At 40.0% G+C, this 26,609-nt stretch overlaps 1 protein-coding gene and 1 long non-coding RNA gene across 5 annotated transcripts; one reads left to right on the top strand and one right to left on the bottom strand.

The window, feature by feature from the left end:
* Positions 1-125: 125 nt before the first annotated feature.
* On the bottom strand, positions 126-20,544 carry LOC309701193 (vascular endothelial growth factor C-like). Of its 4 annotated transcripts, XM_082525270.1 has the most exons (9): positions 20,437-20,544; positions 18,597-19,564; positions 10,943-11,183; positions 9,000-9,190; positions 7,849-7,979; positions 7,628-7,728; positions 5,419-5,553; positions 4,851-5,052; positions 126-1,577 (listed from the first exon to the last, which is right to left on the bottom strand). In XM_082525270.1, exons 2-9 carry the CDS (start codon positions 18,696-18,698, stop codon positions 1,466-1,468), a joined length of 1,215 nt encoding a protein of 404 aa, XP_082381396.1. In that variant the 5' UTR covers positions 18,699-19,564; positions 20,437-20,544; the 3' UTR covers positions 126-1,465. The 4 variants fall into 4 exon arrangements, 3 of the variants coding, with proteins under 3 accessions (XP_082381396.1, XP_082381395.1, XP_082381397.1); XM_082525269.1 differs by lacking the exon at positions 20,437-20,544 and having other exon boundaries at positions 18,597-19,664; XM_082525271.1 differs by lacking the exon at positions 20,437-20,544 and having other exon boundaries at positions 5,419-5,550; positions 18,597-19,664.
* LOC309701210 lies at positions 9,791-26,289 on the top strand. Its single transcript, XR_014274912.1, has 3 exons — positions 9,791-10,096; positions 22,674-22,826; positions 26,234-26,289. It is a non-coding gene; the product is annotated as an uncharacterized lncRNA (long non-coding RNA).
* Positions 26,290-26,609: the final 320 nt, after the last annotated feature.

Raw genomic sequence — 26,609 nt, 5'->3', positions numbered from 1 at the left:
CATTTTGTCAATTATTATAGTATATATGTATTATATTTATGTATATTTAGATGCAGAAAATGGAAAGCAATGTAGCAGAACATTGTGCAATAAAATACATATTATACCTACTGTATTTCCTTGGCTTTAGAAAAATTTGTTTTAATTTAAAAGCAAACCAAAAAAATGATTAAATTAGCACATCTACAGCACAGACATATTAGACAGACAGGGCTTTAAATCTCTACTTCAGAACTACTTTTAAATATTAAAGCATGATAAAGTTCTCTATATCTATATAGCTCAAAACTGCAATAATTACCACAATGCAATAAATATATGTTGTTTTTAAAAGAGCATTCTATGTGTCAAAATAACCTATTAGAAAGAATATTTTGCAGGGTAGAAAAAAGTAAAAAGACATGTAAATTGTTTTGTTCTACAACAATATTTAGTTATGAGTGACTTAAATACAGAATGTTACAAATCACTTTTTTAAATATGACAAAATTTAAATATGTACAAATAACATTATTTGGAGCATGTGAAGTTAAATTAGTAGAACACCCAGAACTGTACCCAAATGTTAACTTCAGTCACGACTGGATTCAACCATGCATGAGAGAAATCTTCAAAAAGCAGCGCTGCAGTAGAGGCAAGTATTAACTGGTAAATATAATAACAGTTGGGAGTGTTTCAGTTATCATTTGATTTAACAGGGTCTGGTATGTAACCTCTACTGAAACAGCACTAGAGCTTTTTTTCATATAAAATACAGTTTTATCATCAGTCTAATTAAAAAAAACAAAACCCTTTCTTCAAAGTAAAGTATGACTATAAGGCCCCAGGGACCGTTCAGTCGCATCCCAAGTATTTCCCTCAGCCCCTCAAGTATCTCGTCTCTCAGGGATGCCAAAGTTTGAAGTTGGCTGAAGCTTTTTTTATTTTTTCAAAAAGCACAGAGTCTACTCTGTTATTATCTTATTCCACTTTCCATTTCACGCAAGTGTGAGCGGTGCCTCTACTGCAGGTTGGTGGCTGGATTTCTTGCTCGAACATGTCGCAAGGATGAATGCTGGCTCAGTCTGATTGGTCCATGTTCACTGTTGTACTTTTAGCTAGTCTCTGGGTTTAATCGGTTGTTTCCAGCTGGGATCATGTTCTAAACAATGTTAAGAAGACAACAGTCCCAGAGAGTCAGATGCCTCTCCACATTGGGCTCCTTTCGACTGCTTTTCACTCTGTGTGGCCGGCTGCTTTGGTCTTTTTGATCAGGGAAGCGCTCTAATCCTCCTTTTGTTGATAGAGAAGCAACACTGCTTCTTGCAGTGGTACTTGCAGTCTGTTGTAAGTCATCACATGTAAATATGTAGGTCCACTTCCTGCCCTTTTGACTAGAGACATTCTCACCTTTCTGACCTTTTGTTTCCAGACTAAACAGCCCAATAAATGGGAGGTATGCAGTCCTGCTCCTGCCTTTGGTTTCTTAATTCCACTCAGACCTCAGGTGGTTGGGGATACATTGACACACTAGGCGGCTGTAGTAAAATCCATCCTGGCACATGCGTCTGGGGTTTCTGCATGGCAACCTGTAACAACTAGAGACAGGAAGGGACAGATCAAGAGAAACAGAGGGGATCAAGAGGTAGTGTAAAAAATAATAGAAAAGGAAAATAAGATAAAGAAAAGAAATGAAAGCAGGAAAAGAAGACAAAGGGGGAAATGAAATGAGAACATCCAGAAAAAGATTTTTGAGAAGGGTGAGGTTGAGAGTGGGAAGATAGGAACAGAAGAGAAATACAAAGGAGATTATTTTTGTCTTGGCATGCTTACTATTGATTATTCAGATCATCATATCCCTTTTGGGCAAACCTTCATCCAAGTTTTGTTTGCATCAAAGGACTCTGTGTGTGAGGAAAAAAAGAGGGAGTACTTTTCCGGGGGGAAGGGGGGGGGGGGGGGGATTGAAAACTCTCACTTCAAAATCACAGTAGGTGTACGGTCCTTTGTGAGCCACCTCCTGCGACCAGATGTTAAATCAGACTTAACCTTTTAAAGCCCAAACTATGAAGAAATTACCAGAAAATTATTTTTTTCTTTTTGGTAAATGGAGGGTCTGTTGGACCTTATAGCAAATGTTTTAAATAAAATATTTATGTATGTATGTTTAAGTTTTAATTTCTGTTATATTTACATCTGACATGTTTTTCCTGCAAGTTATTGCTTAAGATGTGCCACATACTAGGATGAAAAATGATGTAAAGTCTCAAAATCCCATATGTGAAATAGGATAAACTAGGCATTAAAGGTTAAGTAAAAAAGTAAGTAAGAAAGTGAGAAAGTGAGCAAGAAAAGAAAAACTACAAAAAAAAAGTGGAATTAGTTTGCTATTTGTGAACTATGCCTGTAAAGTCCGTTCTAAATGACTACTTATCCTTTGTCAAACATAAAAAATGCAAATGTCAGCAAAATAAATTCCAAAACTTAAATGCAGCTTAACGATTGGTTAATTTAACTTCTAGTTTTTATTTGCGCATCTGAATTAATTTGACTTGTGTGCAAACACTTTAGAGATTCTGCAGGAGACATTTACTGTGTACTTAACTAGGAAGAGACAATTTTTTAAATTTAATTTTAAGTTCCTAGGCAACTCCTAAATGAGGTATTCAGGGCATGGCCCCCTGAGAGGAGGCCCTGGGGCAGAACCAGGATACACTGGGGAGATTACATCTCTTGGCTGACTTGGGAATGCCTTGGTGTCCTCCCCGGAAAAGCTGGAGGCTGAGGGAGGTCATGGGTGTCTCTGCTTATGCTGCCCCCATGTTCCGGACCCAGATAAACAGGATGGATGAATAGATATTTTATGCTTTCATATCATTTTAGATTAAAAAAATGAGTAATAATGACTGAATAGACAAAAGGTGGCTAAAATGGAGGCTACAATTTTCCACAAAGAGTGAATTTATTTCAGCCCCCCTAAGCTCAGAAAATGTAGAAAACTGGCATTAAAGGTCACTTGCACGTAAATCCGTGAACTTTACCACATGGAAGGCCACTAATGTAAAAGCCGAGGTCTGCGGTTGTGTTTTCTTTGTGCCTGTCACTCCATCTGTCTCTGAGCTGGTCTCTGTCTGCTCTGATGGTTGCTCTGCTCACTGTCATCAAGTTCACCCAGTCTCCTTCTCTGTCTCTCTGCAGGCCTCTCGGGTCAGGGGAAGGTTGATCCCTTGCATGCTAACTGTGGGAACCGAGGCATGCACGCAAAACACACGCAAATATTTAGAATGCCTCAAGTCCATAAAAGGTCACATGGAAACATGTGAGCAAAAGAAAATGGAGGGAGATGCTTGTGTGGAATGTTTGACGTCTCCATCGAGAGTTGTTTCTCTTAATGCTCTCACTCTTTCCATGGGTGATGGCACCCCAGTGGGTCACCAGCCATTGGAAGCATCACGTGCAGGAGTAGCTCCCGCAGTGTAAGCCACTGTTTGAGGGAGCAAGTATGGAAGTGGCTGTGTACATATTGTACTCAGATTGCAGCACAACAGTGAAAATCTACACCGTGTGCAAACTCTTTCCAAAATAAAACTCCCATATCCGCAATTCTAAAACACTGAGCCAGTTTACCAGTCGTTAGTGCCAAGTTGTATGTTTTCAGTGATTGTTGTAATCACTCTCCAAGAGATCACCTCCTGCTGTGGTTTGAATAAATGATAAATGATTTCCATTGGCACAAACATATTGTCATGGTCTCCATTTCCTGGTTAAATTTGATTTCTGATCCCTGCTTGGATTTAGCTGATACTGTTCACTTTGTTACTGTCCCCTTTGTCCTCACTTCTTTGTCCTTCTCTGTTTTGTCTGTGTGTTGGCTTCTTTGTGTGTTTCAAGTATTTGTTTTCCCTCCTTTTATTATTGTCACCTGTGTTCAGCTGTTTTCACCTGTAACTAATCAACCCTGTGTGTGTGGTCTGTCTGATATCCTCGTGTTGGTTATGTACCAGCCATGTTATAGTTTTGCAACTTGGAAAAAAGTCCACAGGGTTAGGTTAGGGTTATGGGGTTAGGATTACGATTTGGTGTGCGGTGTTACAGCGTTTCCACGTTTAAAAACTACAACATAACTATATTGTGACTGGTCACTTTTGATGTTGATCCTGGACCAGCATCCAGGAACAACTTTGACACAACAATCAGATTGATTAAACCAGTTTACTGAACTTTGTGTATTTCTGTTTTTTTGGAGCAGGCATTAAAGGCTCAGATTGGTTTATTTAACCCACCTCATTGTTTTATGTTTGTGTCCTTTAAATCTCTTTCAGAGATTTGTGTTCTTAGCCACATGTGTCAGTCAGTGCATTTACATAATACAGAGGAAGTGTTTAGTTGGGGATTTTTCTTTTTACATTGGAACTAAGAAGAGGAATTACTAATTCCAGTGAATTGTTTGGATGACACATGCATAGCAACCAGACTTGGATACTGCTTTTAGTGTGCGTAAGTACACTTTATTGGTGGTTGCATGTTGGATTGTGATTTTAAACCAAGAGGAGGGTATTTTATGTCACATAGAGACAGTGACAGAACAGAAAGTAGTCTGATGCCAGTGGAGGTGTAAGACATCTGTGATTAGTGGTGGATTCAGGTTTTTTAAATACAACAATCAACTATTAACAGATATAATTAAAAACCTAATTAATGTCTTTAATTAAATTTGTCTGTGGTTAAATATTTTCTTTGATCAGATAAGGTTCTCTTGAGTTTACTTGGCAGACGCCCACAGTGTGGATACCTGAGATGAACAAACCAAACAGTCACTTTGGCTCAAAGCCAGTAGCAGGAGTGGACTTCTGACTGCTTTTTACACCTACCTGCAGGTGTTTGGGTTGAACTTCTTGCCCTGCCGCATGCACGACTCATGACTCTCTCTGCACTGACACAGACAAGTATCTGGGTTCAGAGGCTGGTGTCCGGGACATTCTGCAGCGCACACACAGCCGCAGAGATCATCATCCCACCTCTGGCCAGCAGGGCATGACTTCCCCTCGCCCTGACCTTCGCACTGGCATTCACCTGAGAGAAGATCACCGAGAAAACCGAAGAGGGAGAGGGATTTTATGAATCAAAATGAAACTTTATCATATATTGTGTCACACATGCCTGACAGCACTGTCGGGCTAAGTATTTGATGGTCGTGTTTCTACTTGTAAGACATTTGCATGAAGCTATCTTCCCCAAACTTCCCTGTATCTGTGTATTTTTGTCTCTCGAGCTTGCTCATTTACTGTCAGAGTGATGGCTTCATGGCGCATTTATTGTAAACTGCTCACAGTGAATCCAAAGGCTTGAGGAAAACTTAATTCTCAAGAGCTGCACATTACCATTTTGCACAACGCAGCCAAAACATATTTAAATACAATAAATGAAACCCTTGCTCACAAGTGTTGTGGTCCAGTTTCCAGCCTGGATCACAGCTGGCTTCAGTGAGTCCATTTTGACAGATGCATTCACATGTGGACTCTTCCAGAACCCGATTGGGCCCACAGAGAGCCAGAAGGCCAGAGTCCAGCACTTCTGGAAAACATAAAAAAGTGAAAAATTGTATTCTGTCAGGGTTTTTTTTCTTTTTCAGATTTATGAAATATTGTGCAGAGTCATGATCCCCAGAGGATGAAACACTGTAACTGTGAGGTTGGCATTTTCCCAGGAAGAGAAACAGATTCCTTTAATGTTGTTTCAGGAAGGCCATCCGGTGTTTGGCACTGCCCACTGTGGCGATCCCTTACGAATAAGGGAGCAACTAAAACTAGCTCATCTATACAGACATTTGATGGATTGTCATGAAATATGGGTTAGGGTTAGATGTTCAAGTTCCCCAGAGGATGAAATCTAATGCCTTTGATGGCCTCCTGATTACATTCAGGTCAACATTTTAATCTGTCCAGTACAAAAGATTCCCTGCAGCTGTACCTTGAACTAAGATTTGACTTCATGATATGTCAGCTAAACATCAGCCTGTTAGCATGATAGTATTATGTTTGCAGCCTCCCAAAGTTTAGTGCTTTCATGGCTGTCAGTTTGGCAGGCAGCTACAGGAACTGTGGTTAAGTTGCAGAGAGACTGGCATTTTCTTTTCTTAGGACACATACCTGTGGTAAATCCAAAGAAGAGAATAGTTTTTGGTTTACACTTATACTAATGTTGCCTGTGGAAACAATAGTTCAAAGACGGACCTCTCAGTATAGATCAGATGAACAGCTATGAAAATGATAAACAATAATATATGTCAAGAGAGGTTACTTTAATGTAAAAAAGAGTGGTAGGAACTGTAGTTCACTACATGATTGTACAAGTAAAACGGCACAAAAACATTCCTGCTACAAATGAATAGGCAGTACCTCAGGGAAAGATTTGCCACCCAAACGCCATCATCATCACCATCATCATCATCATCTGGGTGTTGTTACTCAGTTTTTTTTTTTTGGTTCACATCCCAAAACGTGCTCAGTGGAAGTTTTTTGTACTATTGTGCATTCCACTTCAGAGCCGTGACCCAATTAAAAGGACATGTCTTGTTTAAAGGACATGCCTGAGTTTAAAAAAACAACACTATTTCTAACACGTTGGAGTGTCCGTGCTGTCCATTACGGAGCCCCACAGGGGACATGGGAGAAAAAAAATTGAGACGGACTTTTGCGAGATCTCGCAAAACTATCTCGGGATCTCGCAAAACTTTTGCGAGATCTCGCAAAAGAAACTCGGGATCTCGCAAAACTTTTGCGAGATCTCGCAAAACTAGCCGCATTCTTCGGACGCCGGCTCGAAGCCGACCGGGAGGTCGAGGCACGATGTGCCGGGAAAGCAGGGTTCCTCCCGGCTGTAGTAGGTCTAGACCTCCCGTTAGCTTCGAGCTAACGGGAAGAATGCGGCTAAAACTTTTGCGAGATCTCACAAAAGTTTTGCGAGATCCCGAGTTTGTTTTGCGAGATCCCGAGTTTGTTTTGCGAGATCTCACAAAAGTTTTGCGAGATCTCGCAAAAGTCCGTCTTAATTTTTTTTCCTCCCATGTCCCCTGCGGGGCTCCGTAGTCCGTACTGCAGAAAGGGTGGGTCAGACAAAAATATCAAACTCTGCAGTGAGATTTTGACCCATGAATTAATCTCTGTTTTTCATGTCATCAAAATGACGCTCAAACTTTGACATCCTCATTTAAAGGCTTTATTTGGAACATAAGTCAGCCTTGTTCACTGGATTTACCACTTTGGTTTCATTTGCCAAAAAGTTTACTCTTCTATGACTCTTTTTCCACCATTGTAGTTCTGGTACCAATGCAGATCCCATTCTGTGTTGGTGCCTTTTGAGTACCAGGGGCTCAAGAGGATTCAGAACCAATTATTATGTTGCGTCATTAGGAGAAGTTGGGGTAGTGGTCTCCTTGGCTCTGGTGCTAGTCTTTTTTCAGTGCAAAAGGGTGGAGCTAGTTCTAGATTGGCCATCTGCGCCACATCAGTGGAAAAACTGTAATTGTCAGTTTTGTCTATAGTGGGTGTCAACCACATGCTTGAGAACCACTGATGGACTAGACTGAATATGCATCAGCATGAGTAGAAAATGACTAATTTGACCAACATGACTCATGCATGCTTACCTGCCTCTCTCTCAGGGTAGTTTATCGTGTCTGCAGAGACGCACACACAGTTTGCTGGATCCCATAAGCCCGAGGCACAGGCACGTTCAGGAGGAGAGCACCTATCAAAACACAGACACGCACTCACGCTATATTATAAATGCATGGATACACAAAAGAGTGAGTCATGAATGGCTGTAAAGGCACCCACACGTCACTCTTCACCTATCACTCCAACTCACAGGCGATCTGTTGCTGCTCGTCTGATGATGGAGCGGAGTGGCCGCTTGGGGAGGCAATCGCATGAAGTGTGGTTGATGAAGGTTACCGTGACAGCAGTGTAATCCAACCTGGACTGGGATCGTTCCATCAGCTAGGAGTGGGAAGAAGAAAGTTAGACGTGCATGTGTGCATAAAAATCTGCATTGTGGAAGGAATTAGTGTTTGTTCTTTTCTTTCCTGTTCTTCTGCTGCAGTACTGCTGATGTTTAGATGCTGATGTAATTGTTGTAAGATTGTGCAACTGTGCGTGACTCAACTGTGTATATTGTCTTAACATCATGTCCATTTGCAGCCAAAGGCTGTCCCACTGGAGTAGGGTGTGTTGTGATACAGACAAGCTGGTTACATAAATGGGCAGATTGGTTTCTGTCCTCTTTCCTGATGCAGTTTGTGGCGCAAGAGCATAAAATCTGGAGCAGAGTGTTAAATAATTCAAGCGCTGAAGAGTGTACAAGATACGGTGGCCCTGAGAGGCCAAACGGCCTGCAACTTAAGAAAACACCAGCAATAAGAAAAACGCTGCAAAAGCACACAAAACACAAAATAGGAAAAATGACAACGGAAATAGGAAAAACTAAAACAGAAATAGGAAAAAAAAGCTGATTTCCAAAAGTACAAAGGAAGTGTTTCTGGGGAGACAATAACCCGACAGACCAGTTGTAGGAACCAAAATATGTTAAGTATTGTGCTGGGAGACACTTAAAAAAGTGGAGGATTTATCGGTTTTGTGAGGAAAGAAAAGATGAGAGGTAAGTGTGTTAACCTAACCATTAACCCAAAAATCTGTCATCAGTATTATATGAATCATGATAAAACACGCCTACCATGTTTTGGGTTCCTGGAACTGGTCCGTCAATGGTTATTGTCCCCCCAGAAACACTTCCCTTATATTTTTTCCTATTTCCCTTGTTGTTTTTCCCTATTTCTGTTTTGTTTTTTCCTATTTTTCTGTTGTCGTTTTTCCTATTTCCATTGTGTTTTGTGTGCTTTTGCAGCATTTTTCTTATTGCTGGTGTTTTCTTAAGTTGCAGTCTGTTTGGCCTCTCAGGGCAACCATAACAAGATGTTAGATACAAGGAGGTAAAATAGAGACTCCGGGTGCATGGCTTACCGTCTTGTTCACAAGAGCGTAACTTGTATTTGTGCAGTAAAAAGCTTCGTTGTTGCAGCATCCACTGCAACGATGCAGTGCCACACAATGAGGGAGGTAGAATTGACTGGTGGATTCTGGGTATTCTTTAGCGACTTCAATGCACACCTCTCTGGGCTGGCACGAGGTTCGTTGGATCTCCTCCAGGATGACTGAAAATACAGCCAACAATGCATGACAACAGGAACTGCACCCCTCTGTGAAGGCCACACCAGACATCTTTGAACCACACCTTCAGTTTAATTCTAAAATTACTTAAACACAATCTGAGATGCTTATAGCTTAAAGATCCACCTTTAGCAACATTCACTTCAAGCAACGGTATTCTGTATGGCTTTATTAGTCGGTTACATCATTATGGAGGAATTTGGACCCACGCTTCTTTACAGTGGTGCTACATTTCATTGAGGTTTGCGGGAATTCAGCTCTCTTAAGTTCCCAGCACAGCATTTCAGTGAAGCTGAGGTCTGGACTTTAACTGGGTCGTTACAACGCCTTGATTATTTTCTTTCTCTGTCATTCTGTTGTTGACTTGCTGCTATGCTTGGGGATCACTGCCCCTTACATCATCTGGTTTGGGCCAAGCTTTAGGTGTGGGACAATGGCTTCACATTTGACTCTAGAACACTTTACAGAGGAGTTGATGGTTGACTCAGTGACTGCAGGGTGCGAGGTCCTTTGGCTGCAAAACAAGCCTAAACCATCACACCTCCACCTCCGTTCTTGACAGTCAGTATGAGGTGTTTGTGCTGATATGCTGGGTTTTCTGTCTATCACTTTGGTCTTGTCTGTCCAAAGCACAGAAGTCTTCTGATTTGTTCAGATGCAACTTTGCAAACCTAAGCCATGCTGCCATGTTTTTTCAGAGAGAAGAGGCCTTCTCCTTAAAACAGTTTCAAACACATCATACATAATTGTACTGTATCTTTAATATTGAACATGCTAACTGAGACCTGTAGAGTCTGAGGTGTGTTTTTTTCACTCTAGGCATTGCATGGTCTGACCTTGAGGCATCAATTCTTTGGATGAGTGGAGGCTGTCTTGAATGTTTTCCACTGGTGAGTAATCTTTCTCACTGTAAATTGTTTGGAAATGGCTTTGCATCCCTTTCCAGACTGATGGGTAGCAACAATTGCCTCTCTAAAGATCATTGCTGATGTCTTTCTTCCCTGGCATTGTGTGAACACACACCTGAATGCGGCAGATAAGCAAACTTCCAAAATTTCAGCTTTTCTCTAGAGGTGGTCACACTTGCTGATGATCAGTTAATCATGTGCACTTGATTAGCAGTGCCTGGCTGCTACTTCCCCTTTTAATTCTTATGGAAGCGGTAAGGGTGTATTCAGGGTTTTACATACTGCTTCTGCATGTGGGTTGTTTTTTTTTTTTGAGATAGTGAAATATTTCACGTGTTGTTGTTCACATATTTTTCCACATGAGTGTATAAACACCCACCTGAGGATTCAGAAACCACATTTGGGATAATTCTCGCCACAATTTGTTTCTGCAGAAGCACATTTTTGACATACAGCTGCTCAGTGAACACAACAGTAATTTCCATTGTATGCTGGTAATTATAGGTAGATTCTGTTTGTTTCCCCCTTTCTTCGTTTTTCTGTTTATTAGAGGTTTTAGGGAGAGGAAATGCTCATTCTCTGCAATACCAGCTACTTTTTCTGTCTCCAGTACAATGAAATCCATCTGTTAGTCCTTAAAAAACACAATTGTGTGGTTATGTCACTGCTACATTTTTTCCACTTTGCCAGTCTGTTCAAGTATTTCAGACTGCTGTGATTGAAAGGCTGACATTAGCAGCAATAACACTGTCTTGACTTCCACAAATCTAATGATTCTGAAGAAATAATAATAAACAGACTACCTCTGTGCAAGCCATCAGTGTTTACCTCGCCAAGTGTCATCAACTTTGTAAAGAGCCTCCTCCCTCATCGGAACCCACATGTCCTGATTGTTAGCGTTGAGTAAAGGGCTCATTGAAGATGTGGATAAAGATGATGAAGAGGGGGATGAAGAGCTGTGCCATGACCTCTTCTTTAGGCACTGCTGAATCACACTGTATTCAGGGTATAGGAACTGTAGAAGGTCATCCACACTTTTTATTGTCTCCAAACTGAGCTGGTCATTTGACTGCAACAGAGCATGGGGGGAAAGAAGAATAGAGAAATTATACTTTTTACATATGTAGTCAGCACAAAGAGTAAAAAGAGTTATGTAGACAGAAAATGAACCTAAAAGATGATAAACAAACGTCACAAATCTTGCAGTTAAGAGGGTGTTTTGGTTGTGTAATAAAATAGAAATTATTTAAAAACACTCTTTTTATAGTTTGGCTTCAGAACGATTTAGTTGTGTATTTTTGGTGAAAAATGGTTTGATACAGTGGAATTTACAGCATGGAGTTTGCTGGTTTGTTCTGGGTAAACAGTGAATACCTCAGCTGCCAATGTGTTGTAACATGTTGTTTTTGGCTACTGTTAGTTAAGAGCATGCATGTCCTCTCTTCACCTGCACACACTGCTATTTTTTAATGACAAAAAAAAAAGAAAAAAAATCCAAAGCAGGAAAACTTAATTTGAGAATACACATAGGGTATACATAAGTCTACAAATAAATACACAGTATATATAGCACTATGTAAAAGTCTTGAGTCACCTTCATTTCTTTGTATTTTGCTAGGAAATTGGGAAATAGGTGCAGCGATTTATTGAAATAACAACAGAGTTTGTGCAATTCTAACAAGCTTGAAAGTCAATATTTAGTATGACCACCTTTATTCTTCAACACAGTCTGAACTTAAGAGAGTTCAGAGTGTGTTGAATAATAAAGGCACACTCTTCTAATTTCTATAAGTAGTCTTCAGGAATAGTTCTCCTGGCTTCTTGAAAGACATCCAAAGCTCTTCTTTGGATGTTTCTGCCTTTTGTTCTGTTCTCTGTCAACATGATCCCACACTGCTTCAACAGTGTTGAGGTCCGGGCTCTGGGGAGGCCAATCCATAACTGATAGTGTTCCACTGTGTGTTTTATGTATCCAGGTATGGTTTTACTGCACTGGGAGTGGGTTTTTCATTGTCTTGCTGAAAAATTAAGGTATTGCATGGTGGATCTAAATCTGATGGCACTTTTTTTGCATACAAGATTCCATCACTTTTGATAGTCCCCAAAACAAGTGGTTGAAATGCAGCAAAACCATGACAGAGGCTCCACCGTGTTTTATAGATGGGCACTCACCGTCCTACCTCTCTCCTAACCTCCAACATATCAGTTATGATTTGAATGAAACCTTTAACATTTGGATTCATCACTCCACCACATGTGTTGCCCCCTGTTTTCACTCCAGTTCTTGTATAATGTGGCATACCTAAGCCTTTCCTCCCTGTTTCTCCACCTTAAGCCTTCTTGACAGCCACCCTTCCACTGAGATTATTTCTGATGAAGCTTCAGTGAACAGAAGATGGATCAACTGAAGGTCCAGATGCATCTCTTAGGTCCTGTGTCAGGTCTTTGATTGCTTTCCTTCATATTTCTTAAGGACATGACTTTCAGATATGGTTCATCTGCTGTAGATAGGTTTTAAGCCTGGCACTTCTTTTTTCCTCCACTTGTATAGTTTCCCCTAGTTGTTTCAAGACATTGCACATCGTGCTAAAGAGCCATTTTATGCCTGTCAAACTGTGTCATCTTTGGCATTTTTCATAGATTTGGCTACAAAAATGAGAACAAGTTTTGTGTTTTTGTGACAGCTGCTGGTAATAAAGTGCCTAAAGATACAATTTAAAAGTGGTTCTTTGCTAAGTTGTCTTTTATGTGCAGACAAAACACTGCTTAATCCCTTCAGTTAGGAGCCTTTTTATGCTTGAATGATTCATAGGTCAGTCTCAACTGGCTTAACAAACAAAAAACATTCATCTGAAAATTAGCAGGTACACAGACAATAAGTGAAAAAGCAGCCAATGTCCAAAGAAAAACTTTGAAAGAACTTCAGAAATCCTGGATAACTATAGCTCAATGGCACTTTAAAAAAACTACAAGAAAGTCTGGCTGCTTAGAAGGAAAATATAAAGAATTGAGGGGTGACTCAATGGTTTTGCGTAGTACTGTATGAATCATCCAGAGTTACTCTACTATAATCTAAAAACAAAAGACAGAGCTGGAAATGAGCATAACAGGTCAGCTTCCATTGAAGCCTCCTATGTAAGAGCTTTTGGAGTTTACTCTAGGACAACACTGGGCCTCCTTAAATAGACAAACGTAATGGAGATTATTCAATGTGGTGGATGAGATCCATACAGTAAATCAGTTTAAAGCAGATATCACTCTATAAACCCTTCCAGCTGTGAGTCATTCCCTTAATGATTTTCCCGCCATCATGATAAACGACTCTCTTCTGTTTTAATAGAGTAGATGAAAGATGAGAGATTAACGGACTAATAGACGCTGCTGTATTATCTGACTAAATGTCAGCAGGGAGTTGGTCTTTGAGTGTCACATTTGAAGTCTTCCTGGGAACATGGGTGGGTTGTTTAATTTCCCAGGCTGAGAGAGAGCAGACTGGCACAGCTGGCACTGCCTAAACAGAAACTGGATCTCTGCAGTGTTATCACTATTTCCATTTATCTCTTTCTGTCTGCCTCCCCCCTCCTTTTTCATTTCCCTCCATCCGTCTTAACAAATATCAACATACTTTACTGTCATTATTAACCTCCCCTTCATAGCAGTTTTTTATGTCCACCTGTTACTATAAATATGGAATTCTGAATTTAGTGTAAAAACAAAACTGCATAAAAATCTGTATACACGAAGCTCCAGCTTGATGATCCATGACAACTTCATGGTGCCACTACTGGAAATAAGAGATGCTGTTTTTAGACCATATCTGCTTTTGAGATACCTAAGTTAAAAGAACCAACACTGGTCTTGTTTCCACCTCAGTGAACCCAGAACCTTTAATCCCAGCAACTTTTTTAATGTTCTTTCAGACAGTTGTTTGTCTGTGTTTCTCCCCAGTCTCTAAAGGCCTGTAGACAGCTGTTTTTACACATGAGACTCCTTTGCACTCCGTCATCCCCTGAGCTGTGCCACACGTGTAACTTTTGTTTTGGATGGAAATAGCTGTCAGGTGATATAAATCTATCTGACAGCCATTTTGCACATTTATAAACTATAAAATAGAGCTGAGTGCATTTCTAAAAATATAGTTGATCAACTTCAGCAGAACAGAAAAGAACATACTTGCCCTGTTTGTACGGAATTAATTCAAGGATCTTTTGATTTCCTATTAATCTTTTGACCAACCTAGGTTGCTATTTAAAACCAGTAGAAAGAAAAGTTTGTGGTATATTTACTGTAGAATTGTTTAGCGCTGTACTTCTCATTACAGAGCAGATGACAGACTTTTCTCTCTCATTTTGCCCTTTTTCTCCTGCTCTTCCTCCTCTCTTGCATTGTTAGTTGATCACATAACATGAGGTAATCGCTAAGGGACCGTGAAGTCATAATTGACTGATCTTGCATCCATTGTGTCTAACATCAGGCATTGCTGGCATATAGACACACACATGTGCACACACCCATTCATTTCTCACTCTTATTATTATTGCTGTTGTTGTTAGTAGCTGTAGTAGTAGTAGTAGTAGTAGTAGTAGTAGTAGTATTACAACCACATTAAGTCTGAAGTTATTGTGACTTAAACAGAGTTTAAAAAAGATACATACACGTATGGAAAAAGTGCTCAGAAGAAAAACAAGTCCTCTATCTTAAGCGTGAAAAGCACTATGACTCATTGTTGTCATAGATGTTTTTGATAAGTCTGAAGTTTTTCACTTATGCACCGAGCAGCTTCCACTAAATGAGGTCTACTTTCCTAGAGCAGGAAACCAAACACCGAACCATTTCCTGGCTGGCTCGTAAACAGCCTTTGTTGTCAGGTAAACTTTCAAAACCATGCTGACTTTTGTTTTTTTCTTTCTTTAGTCATAACTTAATAACATCACAGAAACAAGCAGTTGCTTTACAAAACAAAACAAAAAAGTTGTGTAAAACAAATGCATTATATAAATGCATATCTTCTAATTTTGTGTAATGAAAAGCAAATGATAACCTCTATATTTAGAAATCTACTCCATGTTTCTGTGATCATACTATTTGTATGATTTATTAATAAGTTGCTTTCTAGAGGCTGCAAGGATTCTTCTTATAACTGGTTCTTAAAGTTTCTTATAATTTGTGTTTTAAGCTTTTGAAGGATTTAGGTGTCCCACAGGGATCAATACTTGGCCCCCAGCTGTTAATGTTATACATTAATAAGTTATATTACAATATAACTTATTAATTAAATATAATAGTTATATTGTTATACAATATAAATTATCTGATAATATCACACAATCTAAACATTTTACAAAGGAACATCAAATGTTCACTTCTATGCAGATGATACCATCTTGTGTGCAGCCAGCTCTATGGTGAGGAATCTTCATGTTTTAAGTTTTCACTGAAAGAAAAACTGTTTGCACTTGACTACTGTTAGTTTTGGAGTATGCATTTGCATTCAAGCACCTAAGAAGATGGTGTTTTCTTTAATCTTAAGTGCATTACACTTTTTTTTGTTTACATAGTATACAAAAATGATGCCACTTTCTTTAGGTTCTGATAAATCTACCAAATTTGATTCACATGATACAATCTGGTGGGAAACTAAATATATTCCATGACTCAGTAAAGTAAAGTAAAGTAAAGTGTGCGTGTTAGTCCCCATAGGGAAATAGTTCCTCTGCATTTAACCCATTCACCCAGTGAAGCAGTGGGCAGCCACCAATGCAGCACCCGGGGAGCAGCGTGTAGGGACGGCACCTTGCTCAGGGGTACCTCAGGGTAGCCGTTCAGTGGAGTCGAACCTCAGTAGCTTGTAGAAGAAACTTTGCCAGCAGTAACTGGAAGCAATTGTTTTCTCTATGACTATCAATCACATGCATTTTTGTGGAGGAATTCTCTTTATAGTGCCCCATATATTGAGGTTTGTGGACATTTGTTTTTACGCTACTTGCTTCATCTCCCACACAATTTTTTTTAGGTTGAGGCCTGGACTTTAACTGGACTAAAGCATTTTATTGTTTTTATTTTATTTTAATTTATTTTTAGCCATTTTATTATAGTCACTGCTCTATTTGGGCTCATTGTCCTCTTACATCAATGGTTCCCAAACTTTTTTTGCTTGGCCCCCCTTTGTTTAGTAAACAATTAAGCAAATACGAGTAATCTGCAATAAATTACAGGTAGTAAGGAAATACACTACTAACTCTTTTACGCTACGTCCACACCTACACGGGTGTTTTGGAAAACGCAGCTGTTTCGTCCACACGTAAACGGCGTTCCAAATCACCGAAAACTGAGATTTTTTAAAACTCCCTTTTTGCGTTTACGTGTGGACGAGCAATACAGAGTTTGTCACACAACATCACGCTGTGCCACGTTATTGTTTACATGAGATGAATTGCAGAATGGCAGATAGTCAGAAACAAAATACTGTTAATCTATCTTCAGGTTTTACACATGAAGTTACTGTCCCTCTATTTAGAAAGGCAGAGGCATCACGGTGTAATTATTTTACATGCAGTTGTTTTTTTCCTGTGTAATAATATTCAACATTACTATCAATACATTTTTCAAAAAATGCCTCTCTGTGCAAAATGGGTTTAAAAACATAAACAGCTGTAGGATACTGTTTGTCCGTGATTTAGACAGGGGGAACAAATTGTGGCAGGATCAGCCTCATATTATCTGTATCCCACTGTAACTTTACTGTATAAAGAGCTAACATCTCCAAAATGTCAGGAGTAATTAATCATTACAACAAGTGTTTGTGAGTTAGGGTAAAAGGGAAAACCAATCATGCAGCAGAGACCTACCTTGGCACTTGTGCAGGTGAACCCAAAGGGAAAAATATGCTTCACCATATTTTCTAGTCTTTGGCTTAGAATGAAGTTGGTTTGGAAACATATTCAGCTATGCTTTATCTCCTGCTTTGCGTTTGTGTGGTGCTAGCAGTGTCCGAGCATTGTCCCCCCCCTTGGCATACCACCCCCCCCCCACCCCCCCCTGCAATGGCTCTGCGCCCCCCTTAGGGGGCGGGCCCCACACTTTGGGAAGGTCTGTCTTACATGATTCAGTTTGTTTGACCACTAAAACCAAGCTTTGGCTGTTGGACAGATTCACATTCAACTGCAGAATACTTTGGTATACAGAGGAATACATGGTTGACTAAATGACTGGAAGGTATCCAGGTCCTGTGTCTGCAAAATAAGCACAAATCATAACTCTTCCGCCACCATGCTCAAGTTGAATTTCCTGTGACGTCCCAGGATTGTGACATAGTGACAAACATAACATAATTATTATTAATGGGATGACTGTGGCTCAAGAGGTAGAGTGGGTTTTCATCTCAGAAGGTCAGTGGCTTAATCTCCGGTGGTTCAGGTGTGCATCCTTGCGTGTCAAAGTATCTTTGGGCAAGATATTGAACCCCAAGTGGCCCCACTATATCCTTTTTAGTGTGAATGTTGGGTTTAAAGCACTTATGCACTTTATTTTTCATTTGACTGTATGTATTTTATGCTATTGAAGTATGCCAGTGTACCACAAGAATGAACACTGTGTTTTTCCCCTAAAACATAATTGTATTTATTTTCCAGTTGAACATTTTAATGGCCATTGTTATGCTCATGATGCCATTATTGAAAGCTTATTCCAAACTCCATTTAGACAAAATGTTTGGTTTTCACTGCATTACTTATCTGTAATGTTCCTACTCTGCACAATAACAAAATTCAGGCTAAAGCAAGGCATCACTGAGCTCCTTGCATTTTGTTAAATAGCTTATAGTGTGAAAACACATCATGAAGGAGCAAAACAATTGCTGGAAGATTTAATATTCACAATTTGATGACATATATGAGACAGCTACAACAATAGCTAGTTGAAGTTCTGCAAAAGTTACATGTCCCAAAAAGTCACTGTTGGTTGGAAGGCATCAGGTTAGCTGTGTGTTTTTTTTAATTTTATTTTTTTTATTAAGGACATGCTATCAAGCTTAATCAAGTTTAAAATGAACAACTGGAAGTTGTTAGGTTTATATACCCCATGTGGATTTTATTGATTTTATGATGACTCCATTGTGTAAACCACTGTGATTGTTGGAAATGTTGCTTGTGTAAAAAAGATTACATCTGTGAGATTGCCTAAGTAAATACAGCTTAAATAACGCAATCCTTACAAAACGTATTCTCACATATAATGTTTCAGTGCTGACGGTGCAGAGGACAATCTCAACAGTTGGGCAATCTGCTGTCTGTGTCTACGTATCAAGCACATAGGTTAATGGTTCTTTAATACTATTTCTATAACATCTGTGTGCCATCCATGGAAGCATCTACAATTCTTTGTTCATTCAGCTTTTTCTCAAAAATGTTCATCTGTATGGAATCGATTGTAAGAAAAACTAACATAATTATCATGTTGTGAGGTGTGAAGTGTAAATACTTACCTGTGTGCCCATGTCTCCAGATTGGTAATAGTCTGTATAGTCTTGTCCTGAGCACAAATTGCTGATATTAAGCATCCATAGGAGCACAGCTGGTATCCACATAGTGAGGATATAGAGAGAAGGGGGGGAAGGAGAGGAGATGTCAGGACAGAGGAAGAGGAAGTTGGCGGATTTAAAGCTTGATGTAAAGAGAAAGCCAGGAAGGAGGAGAGGAAGGTGGAGGATAAGGAAAGAGGTTTCCGCAGATTTTATAGGTATCTCTCAGCTCCTCTCTTCATTCTATCCTGGGACGAAGTTGCTCTTCTGGCACAGGTTGGTTAAATTTGGGAAATCAGCTGAATAAATCATGATGAGGAAATCTACTCCTCTTCCTCGTGTCAAACCACAGCTCGTTCTCGTGCACGCTCTCTCTCTCTAGCCTCTCCTGTCGTCTCGCTGCTCTTCCATTCTTGCCGTTGGCCGTGATGTCAGGTGTCTGTTAGTCGCTGTTTGTCTCAGTTTTGTCTTCACTTTGTCTCCTCTTTATATCTTTCTTGGCCTTGGCCTGGACCTACTCCTCGGTCTCTGGCCCTTTTTTGTTTGCTGACTCTCGCATTTATCTCCCTTTTTCCTCTCTCCAGCCTTGGTCGTCCTTGTCAGTCTCCTTTCCTCGCCCTTCACACTTGTGTACCTCCTCGCCTTTTTTATCTGTATTTTTTTCCTCGTCTTTGCACAACAGCTGTGCTCTTCCCTCCCTCCACTCTCTCTCTCTCTCTCTCTCTCTCTCCCTCAGATTATTTCTGACTCTTTATCTGTCTCCTCTTTCTTCCCCAGAAAGCTTCAGGGCACAGCTCTGTCTGTCTGTCTCTCTGGATTTCCCCCCTCCTGCTTTCTGAATCAGTCCCAACTTTTCTGTCAGGGTGTGTGATCCTTAGAAAAGCATCAAAGGGAGTTGAAACAATAGAAAGTGGCTTATTTAAAATCCTGCCCTGAAAAAAAAAATAGAAGAGAAAAAAAAAGAAAGGAAAGAGTCAGTCGTTTTAAGTTCCAGTCCAAACAGAGTGAACATGCGTCCTGTTCACAGGCGTCCTGCTGGAGTGAATGAGACAAACAAGAATGGCTTGTATTTAATGGGCGGGGTAAAGGATTTGAGAGACATGGTTTGTACAGCTGATTATACTGACCCCCGCCACCCAGCCCAGAAATTGCAGGCTATGCAGCGCCTGGGCACTGGCACATTTTCCCTTAGCAGATGCCATCATCTTCTTTATTTTAAGATTTAAATTCACTGGACAGACTGTTTCCCCCCCGCTGCTGTGGGTTCTATAATTTGATTCTCTCAGACACATAACACGCTGAACTGTCACTTTTTAAAATCAGATTATCCTCCCACATTCCCCATCACTCTTCTGTTTCTCACACAGTTGTTATCGTGACATCTTTTGTCATTCTGTCTCTGTAATTCCTGGTAACGGGAGCAGCTGCTGGTGGGGAAGAAAAAAATGCGCATGTTCGCTCACCTGGGAGTGATGAATGTGAGTTTCCTAACTGCAGCTCTAAGTGCCTTTTTATGAGCTCCTAATACCTTTGCTGCCTCTCTCTCTCTGGTTTATCTCAGCTGCCCCCAGTTCCTGTCGATTTCTCTTCACCCCCATGAGCACTATTTCTTTGTCAGGACTAGTCTGTGTGTGTGAGAGGCACATATGAAGCTCTCACACCTGCAGCTCACAGCCTTTTCTGACATTTTTTACCCCTCTCAGGTTCCATCTTTGCCTTTTCTTCACTCTGGCTTTCACTTTTTTTCCTGACCACCTCTGGTTTTGTCCCTTACAGGTCCTAAAAAAAGACAAACTTTACATACCTCCTTAACTATACTGCCCCAAGGCTGTGGGCATGTGTGTCACGGAGCAGCAGGAGGAGGAGGAGGAGAAGAAGGAGAGAGGAACAGCAGAAGGAGCTTTTATCTTTTTCTATATTCTGAAATCTTTTTTTCCACTTTCCCCCTTTACCGACAACTATAAAGTAAATTATGGGGATGTCAGGCAGACAGACGGTATATAGAAGTGGAGAAAAGGCAGGAGGAGGAGGCAAAGAGAGGTGTGTCTGGGAAACGCTCGAATGAGAAAACATCCGATTTTTGGGCCAGTCACTGCCAGCCTTTTGAAGGATTAGATGCGCACGCATGCATGCACGCACATGCTGGCAAGTGCCTGCATGCAGTTTGCTTTATGTGTCGGAATCTGCTCAACCAAACTCCACATTCCAGTCATTGCTTTCCCCTCTTCATCATGTGAGCACAGAATTACTAAATAGAGATCAATATGTGAAGAAGGGCTCTATCAGCATGATTCTGTGGCACCACCCAAGAAATCTTTTATAAAGAGAGCGATAACCTGCTATATAAAATTCACCAAGATGCTTACAATGGTGTCGTCTGTTTTCTTTGGGCTGTGAAGGGAATTTGACCTCACTGAATCATTGTTAATTGATCAGAAGGTCTCCGGTGGCTGACAACAAAACCAAAGATCCCATAAACCTACGCAAAAGTGACGTCAGACATGAATGACATGACATTTGAAGGAAAAATTAATTTGTATAATTTGATGGTGGTGGTGTGCATGGTGTTCTTTCAGAAATATCAGGTGACACAAGCTACTAACCAGTTTAAAACAGTTAGACGGGTATGTGCTGTGGATGAAGCATAAACAAGGCTACACAGTAAGGCTAACAGTAATTTAACAGGCTTTATTCACCGAGCTGTCAAAATGACACCTCAAGCAAATCTTGTTATGAATACAGCCCAGATAGTGGACATATTTGGCCCAATCTGGGCTACTTTTGGTACCTTCGCCTCATCAGAGAGCAATATGGCCGTAGCCAGACTGTCTTGAGTCAATTCCCCTTAGTCATGGCCAAATGTAGCCCAAAGAAATCTGTAGCCCAAAGATTTTCTTAGTACTTCATAAGAGTCACATTTTAAAACTTGATCCATGAAAGGTTAGACCATCAAGAAAATATGTTTCCAGCTCAGACATGTTAAAAATGCATGCAAGAAATTAAATGGCAAAAAGATATAAACCGCAGGGGAATTTTTTTTTGATTAAAGATCTAAAAGACATCTGAGGCCTCAAAGCCATCGAAACTAACATCCTGTTACATTTGGTTTGAAAGAGAGTTAAGCAAATGTCTTGTTGACACTTGGACATTGTTTCAAAAGTCCACATGTTGTAGTGTATGGCACATTTTAAAAATTATATATAGATTATTTTGCCATTTATAACCACTCACTGAACACTTGCTAGGTACCATGTGACTCTCTAATGAGCCAATCACATGGAAACAATTTTAGACACGTAGACATGGTTAAGATGACCTACTGAAGTTCAAACTGAACATCATAATGGAAAAGAAAAGAAAAGTGATTTGTGTGACTTTGAACGTGGCATGGTTGTTGGTGCCAGACAGGGTGGTCTGAATACTTCAGAAACTGCTGATTTACTAGAGTTTTCAAAAACCTTTACCTTTAGGGTTTACAAAGTATGTTTCGAAAAAGAGAAAATATCCAGGGTGCAGCAGTTCCCTGACCTCTGGCGTCCCTTGTTGATGCCAGAGGTCAGAGGAGAAAGGCCAGCATGCCTCAGACTGAGGAAGGCAACAGTAACTCAAATAACCAATTGTTACAAGAAAAGTATGCAGAAGAGCATCTTAGTTTGCAAAAGAGCCCCCAGTATGGTCTTCTGCCACTCCTGTCACCTAAGAACAAGACACTAAGGCCACATTTGACAAATGTTCACCAAAATCTGACAATAGAAGAACATTTCTTCTGATGACTCTGAGAATTTCTGCTGTGAGCATTTAGATTGTAGGGTCAGACATGAAATCCTGCCTTATATCAATAGTTCAGATTAGTAGTGGTGGTATTTTGGGCCCTTAGCATCAAATGAGCGTTGTTTAAGAGTTACAGCGTATGTGACTATTTCTGCTGATCATGTCCATCACTTTAGGACTACATCTTCTGATGGCTTCTTCCAGTAGGATAACACACCATGTCACAAAGCTCTAATAATCTTTTTTCTGTTTTTTGTCTACATGATAAAGAGTACACTGTATTTAGATGACCTCCACAGTCACCAGATCTCAATCCAACAGACCACCTTTGGCTCATGGCGGAACAGGAGACTCTTACGTATGAACATTATGCATTATGAGTGAACAGCCGAGAAATCTGCAGCAACGGTGTGATGCTATCATGTGAGTATAAACCACATTCTTTGATGAATATTTCCAGAAGGTTGTTCAATCTGTGCAGTGAAGAATTAAAGTTGTTCTGAAGCCAAAAGCAGGTCAAATCCAGTACAAGTGGCCAGGGGCTATCTATAAGAAAAGGTTTTTTCTTGGGGGTCATGGCTTATTGTGCGTTGCAAGTTGGCCTTAGGCGGAAATTCAGAACTTATTGTTTCCACTAGCACAGGTGGCACAGTCCTAACCAATGTTACCTGCCAGAAAACTACATGTGAATTTGAATCTCCTGAAAGCAAAAGAAATATCCTCTCTCTTTGTTTTTTGAAGAAAGTTGCTGTTTTATTTGTGAGAGCTACAAAGGCTAGCTGTGACAAATGAGCCTAAAATCAATGTGGCAGGTGACCTGCAGCTGAAATATTAGAGCAGTGATTCTTGAGATAAGGGACAAAACATGTCCGGCAGATAAAACCCAATTATGTGGTTAAAAATATGCATAGAAGTGTTAACCCAACTGCCTAAAAGACAAACCAAGGCAATGTTTATACAACAAAACTATGATTTTGCATTTTTTATAAATATATATTTATTTTAAATGGTACAATACATTACCAGTACCTTAAAAATCCATTGTCCAGAAGCAGGTGTGATAATATTAAAATACAGAAAAAAAATAAAAGTAATGTAAAATTAAACATGTTCTCGTCACTAAGTATATAAGTCAATACCTTATATAATATCAAAATATGCAATTGAAAATTTATTTTTAAATATTTTTTAAGTGATTAAAATCGTGTCCAGAGTTTGTGTCAACACCGTCAGATTTTTTTAAATGTACAAATAAATCAGGAATTATTGTGGGTAGCTTACACTCTGAGGACCCCTTTACCACTTCCTGTTTGATACACATGCCATGAGGTCACTGCTGTGATAATTTGTTTGTTTTTATTTCATTTATTGCACACCTTTCTGATAAAACTCTGTGTCACAACCATAGTGCGTCAACACCAAAGTCGATGTAATCCAAGGTTTAATTATTTTTTCTTGTAAAAAGAGCCTCATTGAGGTAGATTGTTGAGGCCATAAGCAAATGATGAAAAACAAGATGGCTTCTGTCAGAAAAACATGTGTTATGAGAGAAGTAGGGTATTTTGTCAACACCATCAGATGTCAACACCATCAGAATTTTTGTCTGATGGTGTTGACCCTTTTTCTAATGCTGTTTTTACTAATATTTCAGTCATATTACTTCCTGTGTATTTTACTGATATTTCTGCTTCACAGATGTGTCAAATATTATCAAATTTGCCTTATCTTGAATCTAATTGTTTATGTATACATTATTAATCCTGTAGGAAAATGCTTAGTACTCTGCATTTAACCCATTCACTCAGTGATGCAGTGGGCAGCTACCAATCCAGGATAGCCTCCGTTCGTTGGATTTGAACGCCCAACCTTTCGATCATGTGGCATCTACTGAGCTAGCTGTGCCCCGAGAGCTGTTCTTTAAGTGATGATGTATGAATCCTGCTACCGGGCCCAAACTACTCTGTCATTTACTTTTAAATGTGGTATAATTACTTTGAAAACATATGTGCATAAACAATAGAATAGAGAAGCTGCTAATAGTCAAAATAGCTGAAACAACTTAATTTAAAATATATATTTCTGCATTTCTTTGTGTCTGACGGTGTTGACAAAAACCTTGCACTTCTCCAGCAAAAACATAAATTATTAAAAAATGTTACACCTGGGAGATTGTACCAAAACATGGTGAGACAGCCAAAACTTTGTGTAACAATTATATGTAAATATGTTTTTGAAAAATTAAAAAATATAATTTAGAAAATTAAAACCTGTTTTGTCCCTAATCTCAGGAATCACTGAGAGGTAAAATTGTGAATTAGTCCAGTTTTCAAACAGCAGGCAAACCAAATAGTATAAAGGTTTGGGTTAAAATATTCAGCTCATCACATGAGTTGAATTAAAAACCTATTTCTTATCGAGTGTAAGCCCCAAAGTGAACTCTCCTCTCTGAGTTATGTAGTACTTTTAAGAACTTCTTACTATAACCACTTTTGAAATGGTAACAAAACATTTTTAAATCATAAATAACTGAACAAACAGAGAAATGTGGCTGATTTAGAGACACAGTGGCAGAATCACTGCTTGCTAGAGCCTGAACAATTTCACAGCCACACTTGCCATTACTGAAGCAATGGTGTCTTTATTCTGTCAGAACAAAATCCCAGATTACAGAAGGAACGAGTTCAGGTACAGCACCTATCCTACAAAAGTAATCAGAAGTCAGACAGCAGTCTCTCTTTTCCCCCCCAGCTGTCCTTGTGAAGTGCTGATGGTCTCTCTCGACATCCTGTGCTCAGCATTAAAAAGGGCGCCCTTTGCATTAGGCAGTGAGAGAGCCTACACAGCGGTGCCATTGTACTCCCAAATTGTGGAAAAACCACTTCCTCTGTTTTCAGTGTCTGCTGCAGTTCAGAGCAGTACTGCTGTCCTCTGCTACTGAGCTGATGTTGATGAGACTTGAGGCCCTTCAACTGCTTCCTCTGTCTTGGTCTTTGTTCATTAATCTCTAAGCACTAACTTGGACATTGTGCTGTAAATGGTCATAGCATGAGTGCAGAAGTGCAGGATGGAAAGTGCTGCCGATATGCAATGTTCCTTCTAATTTTTCATGTGTCTGAGCGAACACACACTTTTATCATAACTCTGGTTTTACGTGGCCCATCAACACAATTTAAAAACTGGTATAAAGGCCACACTTTTTCTGTCAATTGTTCCGTCTGTCCTGCTCACATCTCCAATGGTTGTACACCATTGGAGGTGGCTTCACTCCACATCAACCACGCCGCTTTGCTAGCGAAAACATTGGTGTCGGCACATAAGGACGCTGTCATTGCCTGTCAACAATGCTGATTAGCTGCGTATATACGAATGTGAATCGCATCATTGGCTGGACTATGGGATGAGGTGGCATCATTCTAATCCCATACTGGAGCAGCCAGTCACTTACTGACTAACACTACAAAATAGAATTGTTAATGTATTTATTTTAATTTCAATTCAGGTTAGATTTTTTTTGTGTGCGCAATGCAGATTTTCTGTGCGCAGAGACCGTGCCAGCAGTGCGCAGCTTAGAGGGAACGTTGCCGATATGTGGTTTTCTTTCCCCAATAAAGCAATAAATTATTATTATTTATTTATTTATTATTGGCAACACGGCAGTTAGCACTGTTGGATCACAGCAAGAAGGTGAGTTCAATTCCACCATCAGGCTAGGTTTGCATGTTCTTTTCGTGTTTGTGTTGGTTCTCCCCGGGTACTCTGGCTTCCTCCCAACATCAAAAGGCATGCACTTTGTGGGGATAGATTAATTGAAAAACCTAATTTCCCTATAGGTGTGAATTGAGTGCGAATGGTCTGTCCCTGTGTGTTAGCCCTGCGACACACTGGCAAACTGTCCAGGGTGTACCCCGCCTCTCGCCCTATGACATCTGGGATAGGCTCCAGCACCCCCTGCGACCCTGAAAAGCGGAAGCGAATGGATCAATGATATATTTATTGATTTTAAAAGTACAGTTTTCCAATAGATGGTCAATTTTTCCCCCTTCAGACATGTGAAAGAGATGCAGATTTCTCTAAAACGTGCTACGCCTCGCTACTTTTTACTCATTTACACCATCAGCTGGTTGTGTGCTGGTTTACCAGCACACAACCAACTTCCACATTGGTTGTGTTACCAATATGCAAATTGGAGAGTGCCCTCTGTTGGAC

Source organism: Aulonocara stuartgranti (assembly GCF_965226115.1).
Source record: "Aulonocara stuartgranti genome assembly, chromosome: 23".
In the NCBI taxonomy this organism is placed as follows: Eukaryota; Metazoa; Chordata; class Actinopteri; order Cichliformes; family Cichlidae; genus Aulonocara; species Aulonocara stuartgranti.
This window is presented reverse-complemented; position numbering and strand designations above follow the sequence as displayed.